We start from the raw sequence: 15,218 nt of genomic DNA on the forward strand, positions 1-15,218 counted from the left end.
ACTATTACCTCACTGTCACGGACTCGTTCAGGTGTTACTCTCAACAACTCGAGCTCTCACCACAACCTTGCTATGGCAGACAATGACCTTTACAATCTTGAAGTACTCTCGCTAGTCGCCAAAATTACTCAGGAGATTGACAACTATACTGGCACTAACGATAAAACACTCGCTGAATTTGTCATTTCCCTTCACGACCAATCTAAATCACTTCCCGACTTCAAATCACATCTCAGTAATGCTGGCGCCGAATTCCCCGACTCATTCGTTGAGAATGTGGATCGTTTAATCCTGAGTTTGCATCCGAAACACAAGAAGAAATCTACTTTAGTTACTCATGACGCCTCAAACGCCGGAGAAGCGCTTGATCGTGAAAAGGACAAGCAGAGACGAATTTATCGTGGGCTCGCTATACCAGACAAGGAGATAAAGCAGGATGTACTCATGAAAGAGGTGGACGATATGATGGCTCAGTTTGAAGGTGTTGCGAAGCGGGCAAAAACAACAGACGAGGATGAGAGGCCTGCCAAGCGGGAGCGAAGAGACCGATCTCGGTCACGGTCACCACGTCGTCGTAGTCCAAGCCCTGACAGGGGTCGCAATTACAACTCAAGGAGGGATGATAGGAGGGGGAGAAACGGAGACGAGTGGCCAGTGTTGTTCAAAATATACAGTGGCCGAATATCAAGTCTCAAGGATTTCGGCGCTTTTGTGCAACTAGAGGGTGTTGCAGGGCGTATAGAAGGTGCGTAAAGCATTTTGGTCCTCAGCATTACTTTGTCAACATACTTCCAGGCATGGTGCATGTTTCAAATATTCAGCAGGGTGCACGTGCGAACTCCGCGTCGGATCTTCTCAGCCGTGGACAACAGGTCAAGGTCAAGGTTATGAGCATTGCGGGCAGCCGTATTGGTCTATCTATGAAGGATGTAGACCAAGCTACGGGTCGCGATCTCACTCCTCACTTGCGGATCAAATCTGAAACCGAGATGGAGGAAGAGCGCCAAAGAGCGGCTCGCGCGTCCTCTGGGGCCAATGCTGTGCCATTGCGCTCAAAAGACGAACCATCAGCGACTCGGTCTGCCAAACGTCTGACCTCACCTGAACGATGGGAGATTAAGCAGCTTATATCGTCTGGTGTCATTGATGCTTCCGAGTATCCTGACCTTGACGAAGACTTCGTCAATCCTGTGGCTCGAGCGGAGGTTGAGGAAGAGCTTGACGTCGAAATAAGGGAAGAGGAGCCGGCATTCCTGGCTGGTCAGACGAAACGGACTCTCGATCTCAGTCCTGTGAAAATTATCAAAGCTCCTGATGGCTCGCTCAATAGAGCCGCCCTCGGGGGTGCAGCTTTAGCTAAAGAGCGACGCGAGCTTCGTCAGCAAGAAGCTAATGAGCAAGCTGACTCTGAAACTCGAGACGTTAGTGCACCATGGCTCGATCCTATGGCGAAGGAGTCAGACAGAATGTTTGCTCAAGACATGAGAGGTCATCTCAAGGATCGAAGAGCTGGCGAAGTACCTAAATGGAGGGAATCGGCATTCAACAAGGCTACAACATATGGTGAAATTACAAGCCTCAGTATACAGGAGCAGCGGAAGAGTCTACCCATTTATAAGCTTAGAGACGCTCTGTTGAAGGCCATTGACGAGGTAAATCAATTGTTTTTCTGCAAATCGAATAGTTTCTGACTCACTTTTCATAGCATCAAGTCCTCATTGTCGTTGGAGACACTGGCTCTGGCAAGACAACGCAAATGGTTCAATATCTTGCTGAGGCTGGCTATGCTGATAGAGGACGCATTGGCTGTACACAACCGCGTCGTGTGGCTGCTATGTCAGTCGCAAAGCGTGTCTCGGAAGAAGTAGGATGTCGTCTTGGCCAAGAAGTTGGCTATACTATCCGTTTCGAAGATTGTACAAGTCCGGAAACAAAAATCAAATATATGACGGATGGTATGCTGCAGCGTGAGTCGTTGATTGACCCGCTCTGCAGCCAATACTCCGTGGTCATGCTTGACGAAGCTCACGAACGGACCATCTCAACTGACGTTTTGTTTGGACTTCTTAAAAGTAAGTTTGTGCACTTTCGTTTGGTCGACGTTTTCTGACGCCCTTGCAGAGGCCGTCAAGAAGAGATCCGATCTAAAGCTAATCGTCACCTCAGCGACTTTGGATGCTGAGAAATTCTCGAAGTACTTCTTCGGGTGCCCGATTTTCACTATTCCTGGTCGCACATACCCCGTAGAGATTCTTTACACCAAAGAGCCGGAATCCGACTACCTGGACGCGTCATTAATCACCGTCATGCAAATCCACCTGTCTGAGCCCCCGGGCGACATTCTCCTCTTCTTGACAGGTCAGGAGGAGATTGACACATCATGCGAAATTCTCTTTGAGCGTATGAAAGCGCTGGGTCCAAAAGTGCCAGACCTTCTTATCCTCCCCATTTATTCCGCCCTTCCATCCGAAGTACAGTCGCGTGTCTTCGAACCCACTCCTCCTGGTGCCCGTAAAGTTGTAATCGCTACCAACGTTGCAGAAACTAGTTTGACTATTCCTGGGATTTACTATGTCATTGATCCCGGATTCTCGAAGCAGAACGCATATGACCCGAGACTAGGAATGGATTCATTGGTAGTCATGCCTATATCCCAGGCACAAGCACGGCAGCGCTCTGGTCGTGCTGGTCGCACAGGTCCAGGAAAGTGCTATCGTCTATACACAGAGGCTGCCTACCGGAACGAGATGTTACCTACGTCTATTCCCGACATTCAGCGTACGAATCTTTCCCATACTATTCTGATGCTCAAGGCAATGGGTATCAATGATCTTCTTAGTTTTGATTTCATGGACCCACCGCCAGCGCAAACCATGCTAACTGCATTGGAGTCATTATACGCGCTTTCGGCATTGGATGATGAAGGCCTTTTGACTCGCTTGGGCCGCAAGATGGCCGACTTCCCCATGGAGCCGCCGCTTGCGAAGATGCTCATCGCCTCTGTCGAGCTCGGTTGTTCTGAAGAGATCCTTTCCATTGTGGCCATGTTGTCCGTCCAATCTGTCTTCTATCGTCCAAAGGAGAAACAAGGTCAAGCCGACTCTAAGAAGGCGAAGTTCCATCAGCCAGAGGGTGATCACCTTACCCTTCTGACAGTATACAATGGCTGGAAGAGCGCGAACTTTTCGAATCCTTGGTGCTATGAGAACTTCATCCAGGCAAGAAGCATGCGGCGTGCACAGGATATTCGCAAGCAGCTAGTGGGTATCATGGACAGGTGCGTTTAAATTCTTGAATGGTCGATTTCATAACTCTAACTATCTTGTCAGATACAAGCATGATATTTTATCGGCAGGAAATGACTATAACCGTGTGCGGAAAGCGATATGCTCTGGTTTCTTCCGGAATGCGGCTAAGAAGGATCCTCAAGAAGGCTACAAGACACTTGTTGAAGGAACACCAGTCTATATCCATCCCTCTTCCGCTCTCTTCAACCGCGCGCCTGAATGGCTAATCTACAACGAGTTGGTACTGACCACTCGCGAATACTGTCACAACGTCACTACTATAGAGCCGAAATGGCTCGTGGAAGTTGCGCCTCAGTTTTTCAAAGTCGCCGACGCCAACAAGATCAGTAAGCGGAAGAGGCAGGAAAAGATCGAACCATTGTATAACAAGGTATGTATCGCATCTATTCGAGACATGTATTCTAAAGCTCACGCATTTACTAGTACGAGAAACCTGACGAATGGCGACTATCGAAGGTTAAACGAAGTGCACGCTCGGTATGTAGACATACAAATGCTGCTTCGATTTGTGTACTAATCCTGGCAATAGAGTCAAACATTTGGTTAAAACCTCGCATGATTGTTGGACTATTATATCATTTATCTGTAACTGTAAAATATAATGCCGCCATTGACCAGCCTGCTGCGGTTTGCTGCTCGCTTGATGTCCATACTAGATCGCTTGAAAGATGTCTGATGGTGGCGGCATAGTTCTGATACTGCGATTGCTTGCTAGGCCACCAGAACTCGTGATGACTTGGTGATAACCGACAGATAATGAAAGTCTTAAAAACTAAGAACGGCGATTAGCATTTCTGAGAACGGATCAGCGATGAGATCACATACTGGTATATTTGTGTCGACGAGCATTAGCCCACAAATCGCATAGAATCAGCATCTACATAGTACTTTGCAACCTCTCCCGCTTTGACCACCGGTGCTGTTGGATCGGGCACTAACATGAATGATTGGAAGAAGACTCTAGGCTGCCCATCGACTGATTTGACTGGTGTCGATACTGGATTGCCAGCAGGACCGCGTCCATGGGTGACATTACCAGAGACCGTGACAAGAAGTGAGGGGGGTTGAGAGCCTGCGATGGCATGAAACATGTGTGAGCATTTATGTCGCTGCAGGGTATCACAAGAAACAGACCTGGTATAGGATGGCAATCGTAGGACTGAACTTCATGCTTGGTGCTTGGCATATCTTGGATAAGTTTTTTCACGCCTTCTGCACCCTGACATGGATTTCCGTTCCAGGTGAGGGTCGACGAGGAGCGATAGAACTTGGGGAGGTCATCCACCCTTGTAGGAGAGTCATATGTGGTGTAGTACAAACGGGTGAATGCGTCTGCTGCCCTCGTCGCGATCTCGATGCTTATCGCGGTTAAGATTAGGATTTTGATGATACAGGGTTTGATGATGACACCTACTCGTTTCGAGTAAAAGTTGTAGCCGTGGTCATGGTTCAAGACAAAGAATCATGATTAATGCTCACGCCAAGATTATTTAAATAAATAAAGTAATTTTGAGGAGAGTATGTACTATCAAATCAGTACGTCATTTTTTAGAATTCCGTTGGTATCGTATGTCTAGGAATAGGTAGCAGACTGAATTAATCTACAAAGAACCAAGTTGTTATGATCCAATCGAAAGATCCCAAAAGTTGCCAACGACAGACTGCGTTCTCCCCGGATCAGCGGCAGCGATGGCACAGGATGGTGGGAGATGTGACCCAAGGCACTTGTGGGCTGGTGAAAGGAGCATGGTGGATGCATTGTAAGTGTTTTTGAATAGTGTTTATAGTGATTTTGCGAGCACAGTCGTAGAGCTCGGGCCTTGAACATAAGATGGTTACTTAGTACGCCAGCTGAGCACTGAACACTAAACAAATCTTAACGAGTTGCTTGCCTGATTAACAACACAGGATCACCTAAACGAAAGACTTACACTCTTACACAGAGTCATGGCCTAGGGGGATCAAGCCAAGACTGTTAAAAGATAGACTTACCAGAAAGATAAACAACGGTCTTAATGCCAGCATGCGAGCTCCGGCAGTCTGTTGGGCGCAAGGCTCCAGAATGGTCACAGTTTCAAATACATAGAATCTTCTCACCGGAAGTTTTCTGGTGCACTGATGGCGAATGCCATATATATGAGACCTGGGAGGTTGTAGCCAGAGCTGCTAGATACGGTCACGGTTGTCATTAAATCATTGAATGGTTCACGGGTACTAGTACTGGGAGAATTAATGGATCCTCCTATAACACATTACGTAATAATTCCTGGCGGTTTAACCGTCGGGCCTCTGGGAACAAGTAACATCGCCGTGGGCGCCCAACATGGCGTGTACCGCATCCATTAATGTCATCCAATAACCATCCTATAAATTTGCACCAGTCCGAGTCCGGGGTAACAACCCCCTTGTCGCGGTTGCCTTCCACCACCACCATGGCAGAACAAATTCGAGTTGTTACTCTCAACTGCTGGTATGTTATCTCCGAGTCTCCAAGCTCGCGGTCAGGCTTATTCCAAGAATGACGCAGGGGCTTGAAATATGTCTCTAAAGACCGGCACGAACGAGTTACCGCAATAGCTAATGCACTCGCTCGCTCGGATTACGACATTATTGCTCTCCAAGAAATCTGGGTCGAGGCAGACTACAACGAAATTCGGCAAAGCGTCGTCTCTCGCTTGCCCTACACGAAGCTTTTTCATAGGTATTTCGTTTCTTGTCTGCCAGTAGTGGGTGCATAGGCTTATGCTATCATAGTGGTGCTCTTGGTGCCGGACTTGCTATCCTTACAAAATGGCCCATCATTGCTACCAGCATGACACCATACTCTCTTGTTGGCGAACCCACAGATGTCTTCGGGGGAGACTGGTTCGTGGGAAAGGGTGTCGGGAGCGTAACGATCATGCATCCTGTTCTTGGACAGGTCCAACTTTTTGTCACGCATGTAAGCCCGCCAACACATGTACTGTCTTTTGGTGCTGACAATGCACCCAAGTTCTGCGCAAACGGCGGAGAATCAGGTCCTGAGTACAATAGGACCTATCGCCTGGTAAATTCTTGGGAGTTTGCTAAAGTTACACGGCAAGCCGCTGAACTGGGGCGGTATGTTATCGCCGTGAGTTATATGATATATGCATCTCGAACGTTGCTGACACATAAATAGATGGGTGATTTTAATAGCATCCCAACAAGCCTCCCCATGAATGTCGTCCTGAACCACGCCGGACTGGTTGACTCGTGGGCGACTTCACATGCACACATACCCGCGCCCTCTGGGATGTTATCTCCCATAGAGGGCGTCGTCAACTATGGTGTCACGGCTGACTCACCTCTCAATTCTTATCGCGACTCAGAGCCCTCTGGTGACCCAATTGTTCGCAAATATCAAGGGAAGCGCCTTGATTATATCTTATTCCGGCATCCCAACCCCAACGGATCCAACGACCACATTCCCCGATTAACCTGCCGAGATAGTCAGGTTGTCTTCACCGATTCCATTCCCGGCAACTCATGCTCCTATTCTGATCACTTTGGTGTCGAGGCGACCCTAGCCATCGACACGCAGGCGGAGGTTAAACAAGATGATACGGCGTCATTGAAGGATACCTCGGCAATGTGGTTCGACTCCCCCTCTGAACTCTCTATGAATACCATAACCGAGGTGGTGAGCGCCTTCAACACATCCTATAGGATGTCGCAAGATCGTTCTCGCAAGGAATTGACTATCTTTGGAACGAGCATCTTGACGTTGATTGGTCTCATCATTGGATCCGCATGGGTTGTTGTTCCCTGGCTCAACCCAATTTTTGTCCTTCTTGTCATTTACTTATCGTGGCAGGCTACGACCAAACTTTACGAAGGCTTCATCTTTGGGAACTGGGAGAGGAAAGCTTTACAGAATGTTATAGAAGAGCTTGAGCTTTACAAGCAGATCCTGGCATCACAGACGCCACACGACTGGTAGAGAGTATAGTTTATCGATTGCGAACTTCCTATGTAGACAACGGAATGGACTATTTGATACATATATACACGGATGTGAATTATGCAAATAAAACTATAACGCTGATGCGTTTAAGGTGGTACTATACAAGGTAGGTAGTCGAGGCAACTGATGTCATAGCTGCCCAAGATGTTGCAAGAGCAGGAATATTGATGCCTGTATGCGAGGATTCGGAGGGAGATGAAGGATGAGTCGGTGTGGGTGATGATGTAAATTTTTTGCGATGAGTGGGCCAGTCCTCCGGATATTGAGATGCGACTGATCTCTCGGAGAAAACGGAAAGAGCAGACTTTATTCGGCGCAGAGCTGGGGTGGACGCCGCATGCCGAAGAACTCGGGACGGATCAGGGACGGCTACGCAAGGCGTGCTTGGTTCTGTTTCACTACCGCTGGAATTAGGAGTCTCCAAATCTAGCCAAGTATGACCCCAGCTTGGAGTCACTGCTGAGCTCAATTGCGTTTCATAACTCGCATCGATAGTTTCTCGAGCCATCTGTTCTTGAACCTCTTGCCATCCCGAGTTAGTCTCCACACCATCGCCGCGGACGACACGGACATTATCGTTGTCTGTGTCGTTCTCAAGGAAAGTCTCGGTGTCATTGTCTAAGGCCTGAGGCGAATGGATTTGGATGCGAGGCAACCTGTGTCGCACAAATTCGCGACAAGAGATGAAGGCTGTTGTTGCAACGTTCAAGAAAGGAAATGCTTGAAAAACGTGAACCTTGAAAAAACAATGATTAGTACAACAAACGAGTAAATCAATGAACTCACAGCATCTTCGTAGGTCTCCAACTGAACCTGTACACCGGCCAGTGAAGCTTTGTGTGAGAGAAGAACGATTTCGTCAAGCAGAACCTCCGCATCACCGCATTGGATAAGCATGGGTGGTAGTCCATCGAACTTGCCAAACAATGGGCTGGCGTACGGGTGGGTAATGTACTGCTCGAGTCCATCTCCCAGATACATTATAACGGGGTGCAAGTGAGCGGTCGGACCGGGCGTAGGAATAATGTCGTAGGCAGCATTAGTATCCCACGATTCGCAGCTCAAGGTCAAGTCTGTCATCATGTGTCAGACTACCTACAAAAAAAGTGCATCAATCGTCACATACCAACCCAGGGAGAGAATAACATGGCACCCCCTGGAAGAGTGTACCCATTGTCTCGTAGATAGAGCAGGAGTGCAAGGCCTAGTGCACCGCCCGCACTATCGCCTGCTACAAGTAAGTTTTCTGGCGGTACCCGCAAGTCATCCGTCAGGCGGAAGTAGGTGCTAACCACGTCGTACAACTGTCCAGGAAAAATCGTTTCCGGAGCAAGCCGGTAATCGATTGCTTGAATTGAAATGAGGCAAGAATGGCAGTGCAAGCTGTGATCAAGGGACCCACCAAATACGCGTGCGTTGGTATACTTGGACAGCGGTATGGTTAGCATCCTTTGTGCTGCGGCGCTAGACGAGTAATATGCTCCTGAAAGAAAAAATCAGACGCTGCTTTGTACAGAGGGCGCTACGAACTCACCGCCGTGAATGTAGAGGATGACTCGAGGATTGCCCCTTTCGAGAATCGTAATCGATTTTCGTCTGGTCGACAAAGCTAGTCCATTCCTCTGTTTTGCGAGTGGACTTGTAATCTGATTGCAAAGATTGCCAGAGTCTCTTCCCAATTATCCACTCCCCAGAAAGTTCACGTTTTCCGTCTTCTATCGCATCGCAAGTCTCCAGCAAGCCACGAAGGTTGCGTTTACGCACACAGAAGGTCACTGGAGTGACCAAAGCATCTGAGGGCAAGGGAACTAGCCCTCCGATACTCATTGCCTTACGAACCATAGCCTGGATTTATTGTTATTGCTAAGATTGCAAACGACACAGACGGCACTCACGATATCAGCCAGTGCAGAATGCCTCGAAACATCTCGCATTATACTAGAGAGGATGGTCATCTCAATGCCCCATGATTTCCTGCGGGGGCCCCAGACGTGGTGAGATATCACATCAAGAGCAAGGGATGATGCTGGATGCAAATGTCAGGGTCTAGAATGCATTAAATTATTGGTAGAATACTGTCGATGCTTACCTTTATTGAATGCGAAGGCAGGATATTTCCATGCGTCCCAAACTTTCATAGTGAAACCATTCGTTGTTTTGAGACTCCGGTCAAGGCGTGCAGACGCTGGGAAGACGCCGGGGGAATCAAATTCCTGTAGAAGAGCTACCGTCGAGGGTTTATTTGTTACTACGCTGGGAGAACTAGCATTGGCGCCGTGATACAGAAGTCGCAATGAATCCCGGAGCATCTTCGATGGGCAACGCTGCACCTTGGGACGGGTGGGGGGGGTGTTAAAATCCGGTGCTGTTTGGACGTATGCCAGTTAGAATAATGAAAATGATGACGATCCTTTCGTAACTTCACGGTGGGTGCTGCTCTTGGGAGTGCTCCAGTGTACATGAAACTCCATGACGAATTTCCGAATCGGCAATCACGTGACCGGGCATCACATAAATAATGCTGACTGTGATCAATGATGACTTTGAGCCATCCCTATAAGTTTGCCTATAGTCCCCGCTCAATCGTTCAGAGGTCATGCTGATTGGCCGAGCAGACCGTTGTTCTCAAAACAAAGGAATGAACTTGAAGTCTTAAGCACGTCCGGCGACTCGGACGAGACTGTTCGAATTTGGCAGGAGAAATTGTGGGAGAGCGCAGAACGGAAAGAATGGTGCTATGATTGCACTGCTACTTGTCGCGGTGCTTAACTATGTCAACACGAACTTCCCCTTGAGTCCACGATAACAGCAGCTAAAGTCACTCACAAACCGTGCCGTCCATTACCTGCTCAATTCGTGTGCGGTAATATCGGCCATCCACTTGAAGCACCCACAGTTCTTGCCAAGTTCGCGGTGGTGCATCGACCTTTAATTCTCCCGCGGATCCTGAGGCACTCGGGGATACGTGCAACAAGGGGCTAGATATGACAAGCATTTAGTGTCGAGTGATGAACAACACACATCAACCGCGTCGATGCCGATGTTGGTAGTGGTGAGTCCAAGAGTCGACGTTGGATGCCAAACATTGAAAATGACCCATGTTAGATATGTTCTGCCATCCACGCTGCTGTAGACGTCCCTGTCGCTATATGCCAGCCCTACAGAGTATTAGCTGCATCAATATTTTTGCGAACAACATACGACTGGAGAGCAGGCCACAGGATGATAGAACACTGGATTCTTGTATACCGATGGCGAAGTGAACGAGCAAGTTGCTTTTGTGGCTGATGTATCACATCGATCAGGCCTCAGGCCTCCAAGAGGTTGGACCGCACAACGTGTAGTAACGCGGTGAAGGAAGGCATTCATCCATATTTTTATTGGATCACTAAGGCCGCAACGGTAGATCGTAGACTAGTACATCAATTTGTATCGTTCGACTTGGACATAGTTGCGCAGTTGTTGGTCTAATTCGTTCCGTTCTCTGTGAAGCAACACTACTAGTTTGTGCACACGCAATTCGAACGCCCTAGACCCACATATCGTTATTGTGATTGCGCATATCCTCTAAAATCTTTGAAAAAAGTTGAAGGGACCTTTGCTTGGGATCAAGGAGATAGAGGTCATGCACGATTGTCTCACCACCTTTCACTTCAAATGCAAAAGGCGGGTACTCCAACAGTGGCAATGAAGGGTTGTCAACCTTGAAGTCTTCTAGTATCGTGTTTGAGTCCTCGGAGTCTTCTGGTGACTCCCACGTCTCTGACGATCCAATGCCTTGGAAAGTTGGGTCGCGCTTCTCCGACATGGTGTGAGTATGCGATGATGGGCGTTGAGTGATACAGTACACCCAACGACGACCATAAGCCATGATGACCCCCAAGTATTGTAAAGTAGGATCAGCGTCGAAAGCATGAGCAGCCTGTTCCCCCACTTGATCCTTCCAAAGTCTGGACCAATCAATTGATCTATAGCTATCTTTCGGCTCTGCTTTGATTTCAATTATCATGATAACCCGGCGGATTACGCTATCGGGTGTTGCTGGGTACAACTGCTGCGTGCGCTCGAGCATTTGCACGAAGTCCGGAACTCGGGCAGATTTGTAATTACATCCGATTGATAAACCAGTGCGTGGCCTGGATGGGGTTGATGGAAGGATGATGTTTGAGAAACTTTGTGTGGTCAATGATTGTGGCAAGGGATGGGCATCAACACGGGCGTGAATTATATCGGTGGACGCATGCTGAACACGAGCTCTCAAGGAATTGACATGATGAGTAGTAGGGCTTTCGAGGGCTAGGCTGAGGGCTAGGGGTCAATGTAGGCAGGGGTCCACCGAAGACCTCGAGTGATCTGGGACTGAAATTCAAGGTAGAACTGTGGGGCGTAAAGCGGGGCTTTTGAATATAAGAGGGGAGACTGCCTGCGGATATATCCGATGGAGGACTGTCCATGTTGATGTCCGAGAGAGATCTCGGTGATTCCAATGGTGAGTCAGAAGTATTGGTCTCTGGTGAGCTGCCACTACCATAAGATGCAACCAGTGAATACTGGGGAATGCACGTGCATGCTGTTTGGAACCCATCCGCATCATGAAATATATAATTCTGCAGGACTTTAGCCCATACCCCATACCAGGGGCACTCTCTTCCATCGGCTTGAGCAGCCCGAATGGATAGCGCAAGAGAGAAGTCACGCTTATTCAAGACAACAATCGGAGGAGTCTCCTGGGTAGACAGTTGGTTTTGCCCGGATTCCTAAAATTATGAAATGAGTATTGGATAATTCCAGTATTTGTGACGCTTGACTTACGCATGATGCGTCTGAAGTGGATAGGCCTTCACCAGCGAAAAGCCTCCTACCACCGCTGCGAGATGCGGAGGAAATCTGAATACCCACTGGCACTGAGAGTGGTTGGCGGAGCGCAATGGGAGAATCCAATATCGTAAGTCCCTGGGGGTACGTAGATGAGGGTGCTGAGCTTTGATTGGGTTGGAATGCTCTGCTGGAGGACATAGCTATGGATTGATTGGAAGTGGCTTGCGCCACTGGTGGTTAGTAATAGCGCGGCTATAAAGTGATCAATAGGACATCCACATCCACAGTACCGTGACCATCAAGCGAGAAGAACAATCCAAAGATCAAGATCACATGATATAAGTAGAAGAATTCCGAGTCACAATCATAGGACAACGCATTCCCGCCAAAGTCTGGTTCACAACGTGTGCAGAAAATTCTGATTGGTCACTATCATAGGTCGAGTGTGGTTCGGACCAGTCCGAGCGCGTTTCTAGCGTTCGGCTGCGGTTCCAGCAGCCATGCATGATATTTCTGCCCACAGAAGCCTATTGTTTAGTTCCATCAGCTGGTAGTGATCAAGACTGAAGAGTAGAATGGAGTAGAAAGGGTGGATGGGTACATATCGATGGTGGCGTGGTAGAGTGACACGGAGCGGTATAAATAAATACATCGAGGTTCACTGTTCATTACATAATTAACTCAACCACCTCGAAAATGCCCTCTGCAAGCGTTCATAATTTGGAACAAGATTTAAAAGCACTTCGTGTGAGATTTCGCATGAATATCATCTGTTTGGTTTTTACCGTCTCTCATTCAGATCTCCAACTCAAAAGAAGAGTCCAATTCGGAGCAGTGGGTGCCTGCCAAACGCAAAAAGGGCATACCTCAGTTCGTACTTTTGAGACCTCTCCCAGCTGCAAATGGGCATCGTCAGTTGTTCGGCTTTCCAATTACCCTCGAAGATCTTAAGCATCTGGCCACCATCGCTTTCAACCATCTTCGTCCAGGCGAAACACTTGATACCCCGACGTTCATGTTCTTTAACTTCCCTACATTCATCCAGCAATCTCTCCGTCTCCCCATTTGCACAGTGGCACGTGGCCAGGTGGATGGATCATCTGAGAATATTCCGTCTGAGTGTATGGCGACACCCACAACCGTGCAGTTACTTGTAGTGTGGAAGGATACAGATAGTGATGATTACTGTCCCACACAACGCCAAGTGCGTATCCTGGAGAGGAAGATTCGGCGCCCACCGGGATGGTGGGTGGATTACCATCACCCTCACTTTTGGGAGTACGTACCCATATCTCTTTCGAACATCATTCAACTGACTTTGATGTTCATTACTTATTTTAGTTGAGTGTCTCGCCTCCATATTTCCTTCTCGACGGTGATCGCCATATTTCCTATCTTACTTCAACCTGTTCCGATCAAATGTATTACCATCAAACTCATAGCTCGTGTGGCTCTGTGTATCATGCAAACGAATTCTGCGTTCTATGACCGGTCATGACCCCAAGAAGAGGTTCCAAGGACTCCGCCAGTGTCAAGGAATTTAGGTATCCATTACATGTGTAACATACAAACTCGATTGGAAATTGAAATTATGAAATTTCCATCTAACACTTCACCAAGTCGCAGTGAAGGTGTTCGCGAATTCAAAAAGTCAGTCCTTCGTATGCCGAATTGAATCTTCTCTTAGTGACCTATGTCGAGAACTTAAGGTGCGGCTTAGGCTGAAACCCCCGACTGTCGTACCACTCAGTGGCACATATGCTAGGCCCCCATTGCCAGCTCTCGTTTCCCAATGAATGTCAGCTGAAACATTACGTGCCTACATTGAGGAAGCTACTGCGATAATTATCTCCACTATGGTGAGATTGGTGAGCCCCTCCAATCACATTTTTAAACGAGGGTTTATGTTACTAGGCCAAGAGCGTTGATTGTCGTTCGTCGATTTGTATCACGACATTGTTTTTTGTTCTTGATGCCTATTTAGTTCACTCGTAGAACGTCATACACGGCGACCTTTATCATGTAAGTATTGTTGTCTTTTTGTGGATGTGAGACTCATTCGTATGGCCCAGGATAATGTGCTCATAGATGATTCAGGGAATCTACGCCTGACAAATTTCGGTCTCGCAACAGTCGAAGGTGAAGCAAAGTTACAATTGAATACGATGACTGCAGAACACAGTTTCGACACTCGATGGCGTGCATCAGAGGTAGTTGGAATCGAGGATGACCCTGAAAGACCAAATTTCAAGAGTGATATCTATTCATACAGCGGTGTCATATTTTTGTCACAACTCTCCAGCCCTCTGATCTCGTTGCCCTCGATCCTGCGGCATTTTTTCGTCTGGTAAACTTCTCTGGCAGAAGGACGTCATCCGGTACGAAGAGGCTCTTGAACAGCACATCGTCCCGCTGTTGTCCTTGTTCAATTCGCAAGATTCTGGGGCACCGCTGTCGCGCGTCATCACCCAGCTTCAAGACGACACTCTATCTTGTGTCCCAGACAGAGTATTAAACTCTCAACCTGATCGTGTTGTATCTGCCAGCAATCTCATTCATCTGGTCGCTGATCTTCAAACACAAGGGGACCCGGTCAGTACCTGACGTACCTTTCTTCTCTATGTTCACGAGATGCTTATTCATTCAGCACGGTATCTTCTTCTCATTCGATCGAAGCGATTGCGAATATATGGCCCAATTTTTGAACAACGTGCTCGAGACCCGGGAAGATGAATGGCGCGAAAATAGTCCGCAGTGGAAGCGCAAAATGACACAATATGATGCATACCTCCAAGGCACAAAAGAGTGAGAACGCAAAGCCGCACAAGCATCGAAACATAAGGTCGATGAGGAGGATAAGCGTGCTGACACGCAAGCATCCTTTAGACCTGGTGATCCCCAGTCAGACTTCTCGTCAAAGTACTTCGTACCCTGCGTCAGACCTCGACGGGGATATCGCGGATCTTACAAGGTGGAAACCCCCCTCCACCTGAATGGGCACGTTCCCGCGTTCAGCATGGTGCTTAAGGATTCCTAACATTATTTTAGCAGGTATACGTGATACAGGAATTGCCAAAGGAAATCCATAGCCATATTACACCACATAT

General features: G+C 48.0%; 6 protein-coding genes across 6 annotated transcripts; 3 read left to right on the plus strand and 3 right to left on the minus strand.

Moving 5' to 3' along the window:
• Positions 1 to 72: 72 nt before the first annotated feature.
• Positions 73 to 3,998, plus strand: EDB93DRAFT_1074210 (P-loop containing nucleoside triphosphate hydrolase protein; the record flags this gene model as incomplete). The annotated part of the gene is made up of 6 exons (XM_041445075.1): positions 73 to 745; positions 796 to 1,652; positions 1,706 to 2,072; positions 2,122 to 3,277; positions 3,330 to 3,678; positions 3,732 to 3,998. The coding sequence occupies 6 exons, from the start codon at positions 73 to 75 to the stop codon at positions 3,996 to 3,998; spliced, it is 3,669 nt and encodes a 1,222-aa protein (XP_041313747.1).
• Positions 3,685 to 5,096, minus strand: EDB93DRAFT_34505 (uncharacterized protein). Its single transcript, XM_041456150.1, has 4 exons — positions 4,723 to 5,096; positions 4,443 to 4,666; positions 4,134 to 4,380; positions 3,685 to 4,080 (listed from the first exon to the last, which is right to left on the minus strand). Exons 1-3 carry the CDS (start codon positions 4,752 to 4,754, stop codon positions 4,157 to 4,159), a joined length of 480 nt encoding a protein of 159 aa, XP_041313748.1. The 5' UTR covers positions 4,755 to 5,096; the 3' UTR covers positions 3,685 to 4,080; positions 4,134 to 4,156.
• Positions 5,097 to 5,740: 644 nt separating this feature from the next.
• On the plus strand, positions 5,741 to 7,269 carry EDB93DRAFT_1073676 (Endonuclease/exonuclease/phosphatase; the record flags this gene model as incomplete). The annotated part of the gene is made up of 5 exons (XM_041445031.1): positions 5,741 to 5,778; positions 5,836 to 6,009; positions 6,063 to 6,249; positions 6,301 to 6,420; positions 6,469 to 7,269. The coding sequence occupies 5 exons, from the start codon at positions 5,741 to 5,743 to the stop codon at positions 7,267 to 7,269; spliced, it is 1,320 nt and encodes a 439-aa protein (XP_041313749.1).
• Positions 7,270 to 7,337: 68 nt separating this feature from the next.
• EDB93DRAFT_1112999 (Alpha/Beta hydrolase protein) lies at positions 7,338 to 9,792 on the minus strand. The gene is made up of 7 exons (XM_041448168.1): positions 9,383 to 9,792; positions 9,189 to 9,319; positions 8,850 to 9,138; positions 8,696 to 8,776; positions 8,420 to 8,641; positions 8,080 to 8,366; positions 7,338 to 8,029 (listed from the first exon to the last, which is right to left on the minus strand). Exons 1-7 carry the CDS (start codon positions 9,600 to 9,602, stop codon positions 7,391 to 7,393), a joined length of 1,869 nt encoding a protein of 622 aa, XP_041313750.1. The 5' UTR covers positions 9,603 to 9,792; the 3' UTR covers positions 7,338 to 7,390.
• Positions 9,793 to 10,394: 602 nt separating this feature from the next.
• EDB93DRAFT_33892 (uncharacterized protein) lies at positions 10,395 to 11,512 on the minus strand. The gene is made up of 2 exons (XM_041456129.1): positions 10,833 to 11,512; positions 10,395 to 10,777 (listed from the first exon to the last, which is right to left on the minus strand). Exons 1-2 carry the CDS (start codon positions 11,363 to 11,365, stop codon positions 10,708 to 10,710), a joined length of 603 nt encoding a protein of 200 aa, XP_041313751.1. The 5' UTR covers positions 11,366 to 11,512; the 3' UTR covers positions 10,395 to 10,707.
• A 1,295-nt stretch (positions 11,513 to 12,807) lies between these two features.
• Positions 12,808 to 15,148, plus strand: EDB93DRAFT_1244776 (uncharacterized protein; the record flags this gene model as incomplete). Its single annotated transcript, XM_041452248.1, has 5 exons — positions 12,808 to 12,858; positions 12,911 to 13,315; positions 14,476 to 14,703; positions 14,759 to 14,916; positions 14,998 to 15,148. 5 exons carry the CDS (start codon positions 12,808 to 12,810, stop codon positions 15,146 to 15,148), a joined length of 993 nt encoding a protein of 330 aa, XP_041313752.1.
• Positions 15,149 to 15,218: the final 70 nt, after the last annotated feature.

This window comes from Suillus bovinus (genome assembly GCF_016758785.1).
Source record: "Suillus bovinus strain UH-Sbo-P2 chromosome Unknown EDB93scaffold_1, whole genome shotgun sequence".
Taxonomy (NCBI): domain Eukaryota; kingdom Fungi; phylum Basidiomycota; class Agaricomycetes; order Boletales; family Suillaceae; genus Suillus; species Suillus bovinus.

Bases quoted from the DNA above. Each gene is read 5' to 3' on its own strand.
- EDB93DRAFT_1112999 (XM_041448168.1), bottom strand. From the start codon at position 9,602: ATGCTCCGGGATTCATTGCGACTTCTGTATCACGGCGCCAATGCTAGT. The intron at 8,777-8,849 runs GTCATCCTCTAC...TTTTTCTTTCAG, and splicing joins TCGAAAGGGGCAATCCTCGA to GAGCATATTACTCGTCTAGC. The intron at 8,367-8,419 runs GTATGTGACGAT...ACATGATGACAG, and splicing joins GTTATTCTCTCCCTGGGTTG to ACTTGACCTTGAGCTGCGAA.
- EDB93DRAFT_33892 (XM_041456129.1), bottom strand. From the start codon at position 11,365: ATGCTCGAGCGCACGCAGCAGTTGTACCCAGCAACACCCGATAGCGTA. The intron at 10,778-10,832 runs GTGGGTCTAGGG...GTTGCTTCACAG, and splicing joins CGCAATCACAATAACGATAT to AGAACGGAACGAATTAGACC.
- EDB93DRAFT_34505 (XM_041456150.1), bottom strand. From the start codon at position 4,754: ATGACCACGGCTACAACTTTTACTCGAAACGA. The intron at 4,667-4,722 runs GTAGGTGTCATC...AACCGCGATAAG, and splicing joins ACAACTTTTACTCGAAACGA to CATCGAGATCGCGACGAGGG. The intron at 4,381-4,442 runs GTCTGTTTCTTG...ATGCCATCGCAG, and splicing joins CGATTGCCATCCTATACCAG to GCTCTCAACCCCCCTCACTT.